This window comes from Hakea prostrata, chromosome 4 (genome assembly GCF_041222555.1).
Source record: "Hakea prostrata isolate BN-2017 chromosome 4, UWA_Hpros_2, whole genome shotgun sequence".
NCBI classification, from domain to species: Eukaryota; Viridiplantae; Streptophyta; class Magnoliopsida; order Proteales; family Proteaceae; genus Hakea; species Hakea prostrata.
The window spans coordinates 46,013,228-46,031,609 of record NC_142603.1 but is presented as its reverse complement, the minus strand read 5'-3'; the positions used below and the strand labels follow the sequence as shown (position 1 = coordinate 46,031,609).

Sequence of the window (18,382 nt, the reverse complement as noted above, 5' to 3'; positions counted from 1 at the left end):
GGGAACGGGAACCTATCCGAACCAAACCCCCAAGCTACTTTTGGATTCTCGGGGCCTTATATCTCCGGGCCAAAGAAAAGGAAACACCGAAAAAGGAGGAAGGCGAGGAGCGAAGTCGACGGGAGCGGCAAGTCGAGAGCAAAGAAAAAGGGAAGAAAATGAAGGAGAAGGCCCTATATATTCCGGAAGAGGCGTACATTTCGATCGAGGTTACGACTCTTGATGATCGACGGTTACAAAATGAAGACGGCGCCCCCCGAGGCTCAATGAGCCACGCCAGCGCGACGGCAATCCCGGTGGGCGAAGTCGGAAGGTAGCGTACGAAAACGGCTGGTCACTTAGTCGCAGGCAAATGGCCATAAAGGGTACCCGGAACTCCCGAGGAAAGGGAACTGGAATCTCCCGAGGCACAACGGCCCAACCACTAGCACCCGAACACGCAAGCAACGATCGGGATAGGGGCATGATACGGAAAGATGAGCACCAAAGGGTATAACCCGAATATTATACATTGTCAATAGCGGGCCACCGGTCAACAGACAAAACCGACGGGCGGACCGAATGGGGCTCACATGACAGTGATCGGGAAGGATGCCGACACCAGACCAAAAGCGCAACGACGCACAGAATGGCAATCATCCTTGTTATAGAAGGTCAACTCGAGCTGATTGAACGGGACTAACAACAAGGGAGCATGATCCAAGGAGAAACATCAGCCCTCGGGACTACCAAAACATAAAAGGAACATCCATACTAAAAGGAGATCTACCCCTCGGTAAGCAACCAATACACTTTGAGCATAATCTGTGAGGCACGAGACCATCGGTTCATCATCTAACTTTGCCATCGGAGGCGGCGCCCGGCACAAGCGGTTTCTTTCAATCATCCTCTCAATAGTCACTTGAGTCGAGATTTTTCAAACCATGCATAATGTTGACCTAAAATAAATTCATAATTAAAATCATATTATTTTCGTAAAAAATCTTACAAAAATGAGATAGAGCTGGGCTAGACTAGGTTAAGACATTAATCCCTAATCTGATTTGTGTTGGTTCATCCTTAAGTTCACCTTTATTTTCTAAATAACCTAGTTTTTTGTCAGCATTTAAAAGTCTAAGAGTAGAAGACATTGAAGCTTCTTCATCCCATATGTTGATAGAGGGTCATACATGATCTCCTTACATCTTTTCAATACACATTCAAGAGAGAGGCCTAGGTCTTGGTATTGACAAAGTGGACATGAATGCTTAGAAGTGAGCCACACCCTAATTGTGTGGTAAAATGGTGTGAATGGAGCATATTCTTTTACTTGTCAGGATAGAGGACCCGGACTTTTTTTGACATAAATGATGCAAGAGAAAATAAGTCTATGAGGACATTATACAACCGATACCCTTGATGAAAGACAATAATGACCACTCCAATAATGCCACCACACGTTTTTCCATTGACCTCAAAAGCCCATGGCTCAAGCTTCTCATATAAAACTGTTCAGGTCCAAATACTCTACCCACGAGAGTAAAGGACTATACCCTCACATCTCTTTGCCAGACATTTAAGAGAAGTTGTATATCTGAGCATTGATTGATAGACCAAAGGAAACATATGCTCCTAAATGTGTGGTGAAGAAATGTAAGACGAGCAAAATCCTATATCCTTGCAAGTTGAGGATTTCAACTTGAACTCTTGTGCATAAATTTAGAAAAAAAAAAAAAAAATCATAATTTGAATCTCGAACTAGAGGCTGTGGTCAAAAAACAGAGCACTCTCCTTCCATGGTGGAGAGCAATCCAATGGTCAACAAAATCTGCCCTAGTCCCACCACTTCCATACCCACCATCCAACTACAATTACTAAGTTGACCTCCTACCCAAATCATCTATGCAGCTCATCCCCTAGATCAAGAGAAATGAAGAAAACCATCCATGGCAGCCTTCTTCTATCTTCATTTTATCTTCATCTTCCCAATCCTAGGGTGGAGGTGTAAGGGTATGAATACGAAGGAAAGAACCCTGTCTATGCCAAAAACCATTCGCACATTATTGTAAATGAAAGAACTTGGTCCCAGATAACAATTACTGATCAATTACTTTGATGAGTTCTGGGAGTGATTTTAAATTTTCTTTATTCATAAAAGCAGTGGACCATTCCTCAAGTTATCCCTTCATTTAGAATCTATAACTGTCAGTAAAAGAAAACACATATCATAACCAGAAATAAGTTTGTTATTTGAGTTTCTTCGCTCAACAAAACAGAAATTTGTTCTTTGAGTTTCTTCGCTCAACAAAACAGTGTAGTAATAGATGGGAACTACTTTAAAACAAAATTTATCCCGATAAACCAAAGCAACATGGGACGCTGAATTTCTCTTCAAATGGTTTCCTTTGGGCAACAAGATGCTTTAATGTTCCACTCTTTTTTGAGGACCATCTTATAGATAAACCTAGCTAGTTTTCATAGAACAATATTGAACCTGTTCATGATCTTGATATTTCGATGAAATAAAGGCTTTGTTTTTGGCTAATTTTAGTTTTTTCTTTGCTGCTTATGACCCACTTGCTCTAAAGATCTTCTTTGTTATTGCTAATTAGCAAAGTCATTGAATCCTGCTCTTATTATTATTTAGTTTCTTGAGCCACTTGCCTACGTTATAAAATTTTTTTCCTATTCAATATATCATAAACCAATCAAAGTGAGTGTCTTTGCACTTCATATCTAGTGAACCAACATATCTGCCATTGTGAAAAGTAACAACGCAAGTATACGTTATCATAACAAGTAATATAATGATAAAAGATCGTTCCCTCGAGGACTATAGATTAAGTATCAAATTAATTATACCAGTTTTATTCGAACAAATAATAAGGAAGAGAATTATTCTAGACTATAATGCAAATTGAAATTTAAATTGAGATTTATTAATAGCTAAAAACCTAGGGGTTAGATTTCAACATAACTAAGCATTCCCACCCTTTTATCCCTTTTTATAATTTGATAAATATTTTTCTAATTGATAGTCGAGATTTTCTTCGCTATCTACTAGTCTCTCTCGAGTGCCATTAAAAATTCTCTCAATTGCTAACCCATTATATTTCTATGTGGGTTGAAACAACTAAGAAATCATTAAATTCTATGGATTCCCATGTAACAACTACACAAACCATATAAGTATATCTCTATCCTACATGTAATTCATGGATTTTTATTCGAATGAACTAAATACATAAATCCCCTCTCAGTTCATTATGATTAACAAATTTGATTAGTGGCCAATTAATCAAAAGCATGAAGAATAGAAGGGAAAACTCAATCAAAGGAAACAATATTCAAAATTATATTGATGAATTCAAGAGTGAGAATTCAAAGATAGACTACATCTGATCCCTAGAAAAATTAAATTAGTTCATACTAGAAATCAAAAACATTTCAGAAGAGTTCGTGAACATTGAAAGAAGATGAAGAAAAACTTATTCCCAAACTTCAGATCTCCAAAGCCAACCAACGTCTCCTGGTTAGACCTCTCTGCTCCTCCAAAGCTCCAAGAAGGTTCTCTATGCTCTTCCAAAGCTCCCAAAAATGTTCTCCCCTCTTCCTGGAGTTTGCTCTCCTTTTATAGATTAATTAAACTCAGAGTTTGAATCAAACTCAGAGTTCATATCTAACTTAACCAAGGAGTCTTTTGACATACGAATCGGACTTAACTTAGAGATCTCCAATGCATAATCCCATCGTTGAATTTTAAGACCAAGAAGTAAGCTCTCCTCCAAAAATCGGCACAATCAGACATGGGATGACCATCCGATGAAGGGCTTGATCAGAATTGGACAGAGACACTCAAAAACAAGATTTTTCTGTCATCATTCTTTGAATATGATTATTTTTCCTTCTTCGATCAAGTCCCAAATAGGTAATAAAATATAGAATCATGCAAGGACTCATTCTCTCTATGTTTTTGACTTGAAGAAACTTTTAGAGTGTCAACTGTAACTTGATGAACAAGACTTTCCTCTCTGGAGTAGAATAAAATCTAATTGGGTTCCATTAGGACTCTCCTTGCAAAATTTCTCAATAATACCCTTGTAGATTTTGTTGATAATTTCCTACATGTAAAAGTAATAAATCTTAATTATAATTTGTTAGGAAATATATAAAATCACCGAAATTATAAAATTAAAGGAAAGAAAACAACATATTCATTTTTATATCATATTAGGGTAAATTGATATAAAACAATTGTAAACACATGAAACTATAGTAAATTAATCGTCTAAAATAATATACAAAAATCAACTTATCATTAACATATGAGAAATTTGACAAAATAACAAAGAATTTCCTACAAATAAATAAACTGACAATCCAAGCAGAGAACAGACCAAACAATTAAAACTAAAGATGATTTTTTCAAGAATTTTAGAATAAGTGCACATCGAGTTGTTTGGAGGGCAAACACCATGTTCTTGACCCCTTGTAGAGGGATATACCAGGGATGATCTTTGACTTCCCTCATTTCTATTTTTCTCTCCGCCTCTTCTTAAGGATTCTCCTTCAGTATTTCCCTTAGGAACAAGTATAACTTTCAGGCAATTGGGTGGATGGGAATGAGATGGGTATAAGTAGAAATGAAGGGAATACCAACGTTATGTGCTTGTCAGTATAAAATTAGTATAAAATTAAAATATCACAATAAAAAGTACTCTTATCAAATAAACCTAATATTACAACAATTCAAATATGACCTTACTCCACAGTTGTAAAACCATAATTTGATTCAATTAATTCTTATATAACAATACTTAAAGGTTGTAATTCATAATAAAAAAGAACATGTCAATAATCACTTAATATGTAAATTGGAATGTATGAAATTTTATAATTGTAGGATTTTGTTGGGGGTAATTGTATTACAAATTCTTCAAACATACAAAAGTGAAATTGCAATACAATTCAGAGATGAAGATCTTTAGAAAATCTGAAGAGCTTGAAGTAGCAACCGAACGAACCACTGATCGATGAGGTTGAGTCACACCTTAATGCTGTCTTTAAGGTAATTGATGCACCCTACTACCAAGGGTTCTTCGCACCACCACCTCCAAGATAAAGCAACCTCCAACTAGAAGATGAGGTAGTTCTTCTAGTCCCTTCAAGGAGCCAAAAGCTAGAGCACAACACTTAGACAACTCAAGAAAGAAATGAACTTTGTAAAACAAATAATGTGAGTGAGGAGTGTCACAATTGCACACCACAATTGCACACCACATGCAAGGAAAAGTTGGGTTTATATAGGCCCAAAACTCACCTTACACCCCTTAGGATTCTTAAGGCAATGAATTGGATTTAATCCATTCAATAACCTCAACCCCACTCATGGTAATGGCCATGAATGGTCATGAAGTTGAAATGAGAATTGATGGTCAAGAGTTAAAATTGAAGTAACTTCCACCCTTCAAGTAACCCCACCACACCACCATGACCAAGACCATAATTAAGACCCATGACCAATATCATGAAGAGCCTCATAACCAAGGTCATGAAGGGCCTCCTTTACTCATGGTGCCTCATTACCACCCTCACCTCATGGGTCCCACACACTAACAAAATAATTAAATAAAAGAAATGCAAAACACTAATTTTGAAACTTAATATAGATTTTTAATAAAAAAACCTAACAGATTTGATTAATCATTCGACTAATAAAAAATAAACATTATATTTTTGTTCATATTATTATGAAATTAGAAATAAAAATTTACCTAATAGATTAGAAGTATTTCAATTTCCTTCAGTATATCAAATTTATATTTTTTAAAAGAAAATGACAAATTGAAAATCATTGTGTTAAACTGTAACTAATACAAAGAATAAACAAAGAAAAATGACAATAGCCACACCTTTTTGGTTATCTTTATAGATTTCGAAAGATTATTTATTATCTGCTCAATCATACATAATGTATTTCTTTTTAAAAAAAATTATGCATAATGTATGAACAACATAATTCTAAATCACAGGAAAAAAAAATAAAAAATAAACGGAATACTTTTAAAATGCCTCACATGATTAACATTTTAATAAGCATCACAGTTTCAAACATTTCATTGTTTTCACTTTATTTCACTTTTATTCACAATTTCACGTTATAGTTCAAAATATTATTTGTTTTTATAATACATACGACGACCTTATAACTAATGGTCACTTACGAATATGACTTGATGTGTTTATCTGGTTGAAAGTTGGGCCAACCTAATTTTGGAAAGTTTTACCAAATGCTCTAACTCTACAGATAGAGAGAGAGGGAGGGTATTATGAGAACTATTAATAATTTTCTGCACAAACTTGGAAACTAATTAATTACAATGTCCATATATTTTATTTTATTTTATTTCATTTTGTAGAAATAACTTATATACCATGTATATAAGGTATATGATTCCCCTCCTTTATCTAATATTTTTTCTACACCCTTATATATGGCTAACCTACATACGCACGTGGAAATTTACTATTACATGGCATATGAACATAGATAGAGTATGTTTTGCACTTCGTAATTCATCGCAAAGGGATGAGGGGATTGGCGGATTGCCCACCCATACCAATTTGCAAGGGTACTGCCCAGAGATTCGTTTTTCTATCCACCTAGTGGTAGGACTAGGATTGATATCATGCTATTCTAGAGATAGATAGGCGAACAACGACCAAGCTATGAATGTTCTAATGTTTGCTTCAAAGAAGCTTGTTCAGCTAGCAAGGCTTTGAGAAAGCACGCGAGGCTCTAGAAGAGTGTAGTTGTTCAGCAAATGTCAAGCTCAAAAGCTGTCCGTTCTTTCGATTAAAGAAAGAAGAAAGTTCTTCTATTGAATAGTGCTCTATCTAGGCATGTTAGCTTTCTTTTAGGATAGCAGATCCGTTTTCACGCCTTTACTTTCCCCTATCTAATAAAGATAGTATCAACACTTGTTATTGCAGTATATTCTTATTCATTTTTTGTAGAAAAAAAGTCTATGTATAATCTTACTCTTTTTAAATTATGACCATTTTCTTAAAGGTATGCCTAAGGGTGTCAATTGTGTATTGAAACCGTTTAACCGTATTAAATCGCACCGTCTAAAACGAGGCGGTACCGCACTGTACCACACCGTTCAAAATTCGAGTGACGGTACGTACTGAAACTGAATTTTTTCGGTACGGTTCTGGTTTTAGGTACTTATACCGTTGGTATGTACCGAAACCGTACAAAATTAGTACTTTACCAAATTAAGGGATATAAATGTAATCTTCCAATAAAAACACTTTATCTTTACCCTATCCATAATTCAGTATATCAGTTTTTCATTTCATCCTTCACCCCTCTTCTTAGATTTACTTTAACTCTATTAATTAGATTTGTTTACTTTGTCTCTGTTAATATCAAATTCTATTGATTGTTTGGTCGCAATTTCATTAGGACTTTAATGAACTAATAACAAAAGTGGCATGGGTTTGTTCATACTGAAAGTGTACTGCAATGGCACCGTGTTTAAACAGTTTTCCCGTACAGATTTAATACTGAAACTGTACCAAAATATTTTTGCAAATACCGAAATCGTATCATACAGTGTAAATTCGGTACGGTAAGGTTCTAGTTTTCGGTATTCAAAGTTGGTACCATACCGAAACTATATTAAATTACCAAAATGTACCGTACCGATTGACACACTTAGGTATGCCCATCTTTTTTTATTTAATTTCTTGCAAGTTAGTTTGTACAAACACATTTACAATGAGAGAACAGAAAATTAAAGCGTTTGACTTAAATGAAACTTTAAGTTTGATCACCAAAAGTTGGTTTAGTTGGCAATGACCAACATTTCATAATGAAGAGGGTTCAATTTTCCTTAGTGGCGGTATATGTAATAGTCTCAATTCTCACCCCAACCCCACCTGTCCCCCAAGCTTGGTTCCTCTTTTTGTAAGAAAATTCTCATTGACTCAAAGAGTTATAGGATTTGTTCATGTATAATATTTCAAATTCAAGAGCACTTGTTGGATTTTTCGTAATTTTAAATTAAAATATTATACATGGTTAAGTTATTGAGCTCATTAAACACTAATTAGAAGACTTCCTCGAAATAGAGGATCGAAAGTCCAGGTCCTCCAATATACATAAGCACATTTTACCAAAAAAAACTTCAAGATTGTATTGAAATAGCATGCTTTGAAACCAGTATTTTGGTTCTCCAGAAAATGCTTTGAAGCGAGTTTTCATATGTGATCAAGTTGGGTCATTATGTGGTAAGCATTAATCTTTAAGATAAACTAAAATAACTTTGAATTTTTAGTAAACAAAATAATTTATAAAGAGTTCACAATTAAATTTTTTTTTTCTTTGCAAGAGAAAATTAATCTTACATAACTCATTTTATCATATTGAAGTTTTATGACACCTAGCTAATATTCTGAAAATCATATAAATGTATTTTAAATTTAAAATAATTGATGAGGCCATCAACAAACGAGTTCTATCCCAACCCACCCCCCCCCCCCAAAAAAATGAAAATAGGAAGATGACATGTGTTAAAGGCTTAATTATATTTCATTTTAAAATTTTAAGATTCTTTATAATTTACAATTACACACTTCTAATTCGAAGTATTTACACTAGAAGGCCAAATTTTGGAATAATCGATAAAACAATTCAGATCAAACTAAACCCTAGCTTAAGAATCTTGCTCTCTTCCTGATACGGAAGTTTCATACCTAACCAGGTCAGACCCGGTTAGGGCTTCGCATTCAATCGGGATAATAACCGACTGGATTGATCGAGGCACGATTAACACTCGACTAATATGGCAACATTTCTCTATCAAGAAAGTCAACTCCATCGTTGATTACACGAGATTAATAACAGGAAGGCGCGATCTCAGGAGATATGACAGCCCCCGTTGGATAGACTTACCAAATGTATACAAGGTAACTTTAACGGTATAAGATAGGGGGACATACCTCCCCGGTAGGCATTCAATACACTCTGAGTATAATCTTGTGTAGCTTTTGCACGAGACCTCACTTTGTTCATTATCTGACTTTGCCATCGGAGGCGGCTGCCCGACACACGAGCCGACCCGCATCTAACCTTTCTTGCAGGACTCATCGTCCCGGATACGAGAGGAGGCTCAGTCAGATCCAGAAGTATAATTGATACGCATCACTTCCATCGCGAATAGCTTAATCCATCTTCCATTAGGTAAACCTCTAATTCAAAGATCTTCCTTTTATTTGTCTATGGTGACCGATTTCATCTTTTCTATTAGGCAGCAATTCATCTTCTCCACCGAATCTTGACCTACTTAATAATAAAATCTTTCAAAATTGCAAGTTATCCAAAAAAAAACACAATAAAAAAAAATTAGGTTTACAACAAAAGATTTGGGGGACTATATCAAGAACATGATGAGCTAATTCAGCTAAAATAGGCATAAGAGCTATTCCTTCTCTGTCTGAATCAATAAAGTGAAAGCGAAAGAGTGAAGGGGGCATTTCAAGGGGAGTTAGATTCCAAGCTTAATGAAACATTGATTGCCTTAATTCCCAAGGTGGATAAGCCTGAAAGGGTGACCCAGTTGCGTCCCATTTCTCTTTGTAATGTCAGTTTCAAGATTCTCACGAAAACTATCACCAACAAACTCAAAGAGTTCATGCCAAGTTGGGTTGCCCCTAATCAGGTTAGTTTTGTTCCAGGGAGACACATCCAGGAGAATATAATTATTGCTCAAGAGTTGTTTCACACCATGAGAAAGAAGTGTAGTAAGCAGGGCTTCATGGCCATTAAGATAGACCTGGAGAAGGCCTATGATAGATTGAGGTGGGATTTTATTCGAGAATCTCTTTGTGGAGCTGGGATACCTAACAACCTTGTTGAGGTGATTATGTTGTGCATCTCGACGGCAAGCATGAGGGTTTTGTGGAACGGGGAGGCGACAGATTTGTTCAAGCCTACTCGTGGTCTTCGGCAAGGTGACCCTCTTTCACCTTATATTTTTGTTCTTTGCATGGAGAGATTGACGCATTGCATTCAAGATGCTGTTATTGAGGGAAAGTGGAAGCCTATTAAAATTGGGCGTAAAGATGTGGGAGTCTCCCACCTTATGTTTGCAGATGATGTGGTTTTGTTTGCAGAGGCTTCTCTAACCCAAGTGGAAGTGATTATGGAGTGCCTTAATAAGTTTTGTTGTGCTTCAGGGAGTAAAGTTAGTGTTGAGAAGACCAGAGTTCATTGCTCTAGGAATGTTGATGATCATTTAGCCAAGGCCATCTCTAAGAAGAGTGGCTTCATTTTGACTAATGATATTGGGCGTTATTTGGGTGTTCCCATTTGGAGTGGTAGACCAAAGAAGGGAGATTATAATTATATTGTCTCTAAGGTGAAAGGCCGGTTAGCAGGGTGGAAGGTGAGTTCTCTGTCACTTGCAAGGAGAGTTACTTTGGCTAGATCTATACTCATGACAATCCCCTACTACACTATGCAATCTACTCCTATCCCTAAGGCTGTTTTGTCAGAGATTGAGAAGTCGATGGGTGCTTTTGTTTGGGGTGACACGAGAGAATAAAAGCGAATGCATCTAGTCAAGTGGGAGAGTTTATGTCGGCCTCAAGCACAAGGAGGTTTGGGTTTCGTTCCTTTCTCTATTCAATGATGCTTTCTTAATGAAATTGGTGTGGGGTGTTCTTCAACAAAATTCCTTTTGGGCAGCGCTTCTTAAGGAGAAATATGGCTCTAGTCGGCGAAAGGCTAATTTCTCGGCTTCGTGCATTGATTCCCCTTTTTGGAAGGCATTATGCAGGGTTGCTCCTAGAGTGTTAGAGAACTGTCGCATTATTTTGGGTGATGGTCAGACCATTCAGTTTTGGCAGGATGCTTGGTTGATTCCAGGGGTTACGTTGGGTTCCCTTATAAATGGTAACCTTAACCCAAGCATGAGGAAAGAGACGGTGAGTCAATATGTTGATGGAAATGGCGAGTGGAGAAGAGATCGCATCATGAATCTCCTCCCATGCGATGTTTTGGAAAAATTTGATGGTTGTAGACCTCCCTTTTTTGGGGGAGGTAGAGATGTCTTTCTATGGAGCCAGACGAATGTGGGAATCTTCTTTGTTAGCTCGGTGTATGACAGCTTGGTGGATGGTGGTAGGGTGAATCAAGGTCTTTTCCTTGATGAGAATTTTTGGAAGACGGTATGGGGCTTGAGGGTTCCTTATCGTATTCGCTCCTTCATTTGGTTGGCAGTGAATAACAGATTATTGAATAACTATCGCAAGATGAGAATGAAACTAATGAAGCATGACTATTGTAGCTTTTGTATGAGCAGATCTGAAGATTGTCTTCATGTTTTGCAAGATTGCACCTTTGCTAAAGGGGTATGGATGTGTTTGGTGGCTAAGGAAAAGCATACTATGTTCTTTGAGTGTGGGCTGGAAGAATGGTTCTCCATTAATCTTTGTGGTTCCATGTCCAAATCGATGGGGAGTTGGACAGCTTGCTACCTATTCTCTTTGGAATTGGAGAAATAGTGATATACATGAAGAGGAGTTTGTTCGACCAAGTGTTGGGTTGAAGTTGATCGAAGACTACGTGAGAACGGTGGTTGCTACTTGGTCAATGTGCTCATCAATGCTGCCAAACAAGAAGAATTCAAAAGTTTTGGATGTGTGGAAAGCCCCTATAGGTGACCGGATAAAGTGCAATGTGGATGCTTCTCTTAATAGAAAGAAGAACTATATGCAGATGGGGGGGTGTTTTGCGGGATCAAGAGGGGCTGTTCAAGGGAGGTTTTGCAAGGAAATTTCCTTTGTGTTCAATCCTTGAAGCAGAATTAATAGCGATCATCGAAGGCCTTAGGTTGGCTTGGAGTTTGGGGTGTTGTCAGATTCAGGTCGAATCTGATTCTAAGGAAGCTGTTGCTCTCCTCGACCCTTGTAGGCATGCACAAGGGAGTATTGTTCGCCTCATTGAGGAAATAAAAACACTTTCACGCGTTAATGGAAGGGAGAGGTTTGTTCATCTTGGTAGAGAAGCAAACAAAGTTGCTGATTGGATGTCTAGGGTGCAACTTTGTCCCTTAGACCCATGGGCTTTCTTCCCAGATCCTCTAGCTGGGTTAGAAGGAATTCTCATAGTGGATAGAGAGTCTTGTTTAAGTTAAGTTTTCTGTTTGTTCCTTTTGGGTTGTTTAACCCCGTCTTTGTACCCAAAAAAAAAAAAAAAAAAAAAAAAAAAAAAAAAAAAAAAAAGAAAAGAAGAAGAAAGAAAGAAAGAAAAGAAGAAAAAGAAAGTGAAAGCGAAAGAACGATGTCCTTTGTAGAAAATATAAAGTAATTTGGGAGGTCAATATATTTTATTTTTACTTTGCGGGATCTATATATTCTATTTTTCTTTTTTTAAATCCTCTCACTCCAGTTTACTAGATTCTTACACTATTAACTATTCTAACTCTTTCTTAAAGAAAAAAATTGTTCTGTCTCTTTTTCTCCGACAAACAAGTTGGAGAGAAAGATCCATATGCATTAGAGAAAGGCCATCTTCAGTAGCAATTCTCATTTTCTTTGATCTCTTAAAATATGATTATATAAATTATTACTTAAACACTGATCTCTTTAAGTGATGGAGCCTTCAAATGAGAAAGGTCTATAGCATTAGAGAAAGAAAGTACAAGAGCCTTGAAAGTTAGATCCATTAATTACTTTTCATCCAGGTAGCCATTATACTTTAGTTGCAACAGGGTTTTTTATCCAAAAAGAAAATTGTTTCTTTTTCTTTGGTAAATATCATTTTGTTATCAACATTTGAATATAATATTCGTGGCCCAAAGAACTGATCTCTGGGCCAGCCCTAGACGTCATGGTGGGCCTAGACGTCTCTCTGATTGAAGCCTCGCCAAGGACCCACCAGCCGAGAAGTGGCTTGAAGGCCCAAGCCTAGCACTGATATGTAATTTCGTGGTGAGGCTCCATGTGTCAAAGCCATGTTAAATAAGCCCAGGATTCTTGGCATCCGCTATAAGCGACAGGAGCTTCGCACACTTAAGAATCTTCTCGAGCCCTGGGTCGGCGGCTTGCTTTATCTTTCTTTTGGGCCTCTGTCACATTAGCAGAAGAGTGTGACAGGTGTGTTCCCTGCTGACGGGACTCCTTGATGGCTAAAGCAACTCATCGGTTGAACCTTTGGTCCTTAGCATGCAGAAGCCATCTCCACCCTCCATGTCATCACATGGGCATCCAAAGGCTGTGAAGCCTGTTATCCTTGGAGATATGAGTCAACTATATAAATCCACCATCAAGCTCGGACTAGGTAAAACATGAACTCTTCAGCTACCTCTCTCTTGCTTTCAAAGCTTTCAAGAGCATGACTTTCATCATCTCGTGGGGTTTTTACTCCTCAATGGAGTCTTTGGTTTGTTGGCCTGCACTAATCCGATCGTCGGAGGTGGCTTCCCGTCCTCAAAGGCCCCCACTTTCACCTTATTTTGGTTACAAGAACCGGGTCTGGATCGAGCACAAATCATGGAGCTAAGATCATATTTTTACACCAACACATTTCATTCAAATCGAGCAAAGTTCTAACAGCCACTCAATGGAACATGACTAATTTGTCAGGCTCTCAACCGAAGGGCCTTTCTAACTAGGACATCAGCTAGTACATTAGTACAACTAAGATTTTAAAATCCGAAAAATTGTGTTGTTTTTAGTGGCGGTAAGAGAAAAACCGCCACCGGCCAATTGTGTTGTTTTTAGTGGCGGTAAGAGTAAAACCACCACCAATTGTGTCGTTTTACTGGCGGTATACTCAAAAACCGCCACTAAATGATTCAAATTTAGTGTCATTTACCACAAAATCGTCACTGTGTATGTCATTTTAGTGTCAATTTTCTACTAAATTGCCCTGGATCTTTCACTCGCCCCTCTTCCTCCCATTTGGATTGTGGGAAAGTTGTGTGTTTTTACTAATTAGTGGCAGTTTTCAAAAAAAAAAAAAAAACGCCACTAAATATACATTATTAGTAACGGTTTATGATAAACCCCCATTAATTAAACGCCACTTATTCTACTTTTCTTGTAGTAAACTTTCTACCATCTTCCAATACTTCTCGAGTGCTCTCAATAGAGTCACTTGAGTCGAGCTTTTTCAAACCATAATGTGGACCTTAAATAAATTCATAAGATCATATTATTTGTCTTATATTCGTAAAAAAATCTTACAAAATGAGATAGAGCTGAGCTAGACTAGGTAAGACCGTAAGACATTAATCATAATCTGATTTTCTTCCATTAAGAAAAAACTAAACACCCATGTCCCCAACTAATTTCTCTTTTTTCTTTATCAACTCATAAATCCATTCCAACTCTTTTCTCATCCAATCATGTAACTCCAATTACTGCTATGATTGACTTTTGTTTCTAAAAATGGATGTTGAATAAAACACCCGTGATTTGTGTTGGTTGATACAACTTGATAGTACTCAAGTTCAACTCTCTTTTTTTTTTTTTAATATTTATTTCTTTTTCTGCGTTTAAAGTCATGAGTAGAAGACATTTGAATTTTCTTTCATCTCATAAGTTGACAAAATAAGGAAGAAAATTTGGAAAAAAACAATTTTGATGTATGAAACAAAAGTCTGCATAGAACACTTCTATATTATCTTCCTTGTGATTGTGACTTTCTAACAAGTTGAATTTTTGATAAAACTGAAATTCTTGTATGTAATCCCCTCATATTTTTGTACTATATATTTAGGAGGGGTTACTTCTAAGCACTGATAAAATAGACCATAAATACTCAGGGGTGGAATTCTTACTAATTGTGTGATGGAGGAGCATGAGGAAAAATATAGGTAGAGAATCTAAATTCATTTTGACATAAATAATTCAACGGAAAAAAAAATTTCTATTAGGACATTATACAACTAATGCCCCATATGTCCTACCACAAAGAAGGGGTGAAATGAGCACTTCAGCCCTGATGAGAGACATTAATGACCACCCCACTAATCCCAACTTTCATTTTTCCATTGATCTCGGAAACTCAAGAGCCAGATTTCTCACATAGAACTCTTCGAGTCTAAATCCTTTATCCATTATAGTAGAAGACTGTACTCTCTTCACATCTTATTATCACACATTTAGACGAGATCCTATCTCCGAGCATTGAGTGTTGTTAGTAAATGTGTGATAAAGAATTAAAAGAGGAATTCAAGTCTCTATCAGACTAGTAACGGATCCCGACTCACACTTCCAATTAAATTTGAAAATAGAAAGAGTCATTATTTGAACATGGAACTAGAGGCTATGGTCAACGAAGTAAGCACTCTCCTTCCATGGTCGAGAGCAATCCAATGGTCAACAAAATCTGCCCTAGTCCCACCACTTCCATGTCCACTATCCAACTATAATTACTAGGCTGACCTCCTAACCAAAGTCATCTATGCAGATCCTGGATCAAGAGAAACCAAGGAAGAAAACCATCCATGGCAGCCTTCTTCTATCTTCATTTTCTCCTCCTCATCTTCCCACTCCTCTGCAACTGCAGCACTTCAGACCGCTGGGGTGAATACTGCAACAAGGATGAGAACATAACAACTAGTCAGCAATCATCAAACATCTACAAAGTATTGTCAGAACTAGAATCCAAAACAGCAGCTTCCGATGGGTTCCTCACTACTTCCTCCGGCACCGGCAAAGACAAAATCTATGGCTTAGCCCAGTGCAGGTCAGATATAAACTCATCAAACTGCTCATACTGCATCAAAGATGCAGCAAACCAACTCCCACAACTCTGTCCAAACCAATCTGATGCAAGAACTTGGTTTGAGTACTGCTTCCTACGTTATGATATTGACGATTTCATAGGAGAAGTTGATACATCTTTTGTTATAATCTACTATAACGTCCAGAATGTAACGGATGTCGACGACGAGACTTTCGATCAAGAGCTAGGAGCTTTGATGGATCAAGTGAAAGAACAGGCTGTGGTTCCTGAGAATAAAGGACTTGGCAAAGGTGAGAGAAAGTTAACACCTTATGTTACTTTATATGCTTTGGTGCAATGCACTAGGGACCTTTCTCAGTTATCTTGTGAGCAGTGCTTGGCTATAGCTATTGAAAATCTAGGTGGGACTTATTGCCGGCACCGAAAGGGTTGTCGGATTCTGTATAGCAGTTGCTATGTCCGGTACGAGCTCTATCCTTTCTTCTAAATTTTTGTTTGTTGCTATGTGGGTATCTCTCGTGCGGCTCTTTAACGGTGATATGTGACGACTCTATACCCGATGGTTGTAATCTCTTCTACCTTCTTAATCACAATCATTGAATCTAGAGTTGTCATGTATCTCCATCTGAAAGCCTCAAGAAGATAATCGTGCAACAGCAAACAAAAATTCAGTTCATATATTCCAGCTTCTTGTGTTGTTCAACAGTGTAAACATGGATACAAAGTGAAGTATGTTCTAAGTTATATGTTTGCTGGTAACGTGGATGAAATCAAGGAAATAAAAGCTTAGGTTCTCTGTTTGATATATGTATTTGGCTCATCTTCTTGAAGGTAATTTGTTTTTTGTTTTTTATTTTTTATACAATAAAGGTAATATGCACAATGAATCATTTGATTTAATCACCTATACTATTTTAATCCAAGTGCATCTTTTCTGTTGAAAATCTTGATAGGTTTTAAAGAAATCTAGATAGACGTGAAATATTTCTAGAATATAAGATTTATTTTCATTCAAGAAGATATTTTATTGAAAGTGATGGTATGTGAAGCCTAAGATCCCGGATTGAAGAGGATCCTCTTCAATTTTCTATTCATTTCAACTTTTTTTCAAGAACATATAGAAAGAGCCTAGAGGTGCATCCCACGCTAGCTAGACAGCCTTTCGGTAGGGTCAGGATTGTCACTTCACCCTGCCTGTTTAGGACTGGCGAATTGGAATGGGTAATTAGGGAATTGAAGGGTGTCATCAAGGAACTTATTTTCGCCGAATTTCGGCGAAATATCACGGGAATTCGGTGATTTTGCCCCCCGGCGAACCGAAACCAGGGGGTGAAACAATATCTGTTGGATATCCCGATTTCTCGCCGAACTGGCGATATCCGGCGATATCTTGCCGAAAATCAACACTCTTCGCCTCTTTCAGTCTTTCTCTTCTTTCTCTCCGTCAATCCAACGGAGCTCTAAGTCTTCATCAAGTGCTGCCTTTGGTGTTGGTGGTGGTAGTATGTCTTTTACCAGTGCCCAAACGCACCACCGGCAGCAGCAGTAGTAGCAATAGCCGTGAGAGAAGCAGTTCAAGGAGAAGAATGGAGACGATGAAACCAAGGGTGCCTACCTGAGCCTCGCCAAGCTTTATCATCCAGACACAGTGACTTCCGGCAACTGCTAGCGAGAGTTCGCCTGGCCGTCCATAAGCATGATGAAGATGAAGTTCAATCTCATCCCATAAAAACCAAGTGTGCTCCCAACCATCATTAATGAGTATGAAAGTATTAAGCATTTGGTAAATCATATCCTCTCTTACCTTTTTGGCATTTGAGCCTCATGTCACGTGGCTCTTAAATTAATCATGAAATTGTTTAAAAAAACACAAAAAAGCAAAAACCTAAACGTAAATATAAATCTGATTTGACTAATCAACTTTTCACATATTATTTTATATACAAAAAACCTAAACTCATACATATGTTTTAAACTTTTAATAACAATTTGGGGTGAAATATCACTGAGATTTTGCCCTTTCGCCCGGTTTGCTGGGTAGCGAACTAGGCGAAATGAACGAACTTTTGTTCCTTTGAGTGTCATCACCTTAAATATTACTAATTATTGTAACAAGGAACGGAATTAAGCCAAAGAGTCTCTTAAATGCATATTGAGATAGAGAATTAAACTAATAATTTTTTGCATGGCGCCGCCCCCTTAAGTGGGGCCCAAATTCGTGACTGCCCCCATATATTTCACGACGCCTCCTTTCAATAGAGTGAAATATTCTAAGTTATCTCCTTTTACGGTCAAGTGTTTAAAGTATTGTTGTAAAATTACTACTATACCCCTTGTATTGTGTAAAGACCATACTACCCATCACTTAAATGACCCAATCTCCCCTCCCTTCACCCATCTTCTTTCCATACCCTGCCGGAAACCCCACATCGCCAACAACCAATGGGTAATATGGGGTTTCCGACAGGGTATGGAAAGAAAAGAAGATGGGTGAAAGGAGAATTCCTTGAGTCACTTAACTGAGGGGTATATGGTCTTTACACAATACAGGGGGTATAATAGTCATTTTACAACCTTACCTAAATGGTCAAAATACTTAACCCTTAAGAGGGGGTTACTTAGAGTATTTCACTTTAT

At 37.4% G+C, this 18,382-nt stretch overlaps 1 protein-coding gene across 1 annotated transcript; it reads left to right on the top strand.

The window, feature by feature from the left end:
- Window positions 1-15,454: 15,454 nt before the first annotated feature.
- On the top strand, window positions 15,455-16,871 carry LOC149019133 (receptor-like protein kinase-related family protein). Its single transcript, XM_089154483.1, has one exon. The coding sequence runs from the start codon at window positions 15,504-15,506 to the stop codon at window positions 16,230-16,232; it is 729 nt and encodes a 242-aa protein (XP_089010609.1). The 5' UTR covers window positions 15,455-15,503; the 3' UTR covers window positions 16,233-16,871.
- The last annotated feature ends 1,511 nt before the right edge of the window (window positions 16,872-18,382 follow it).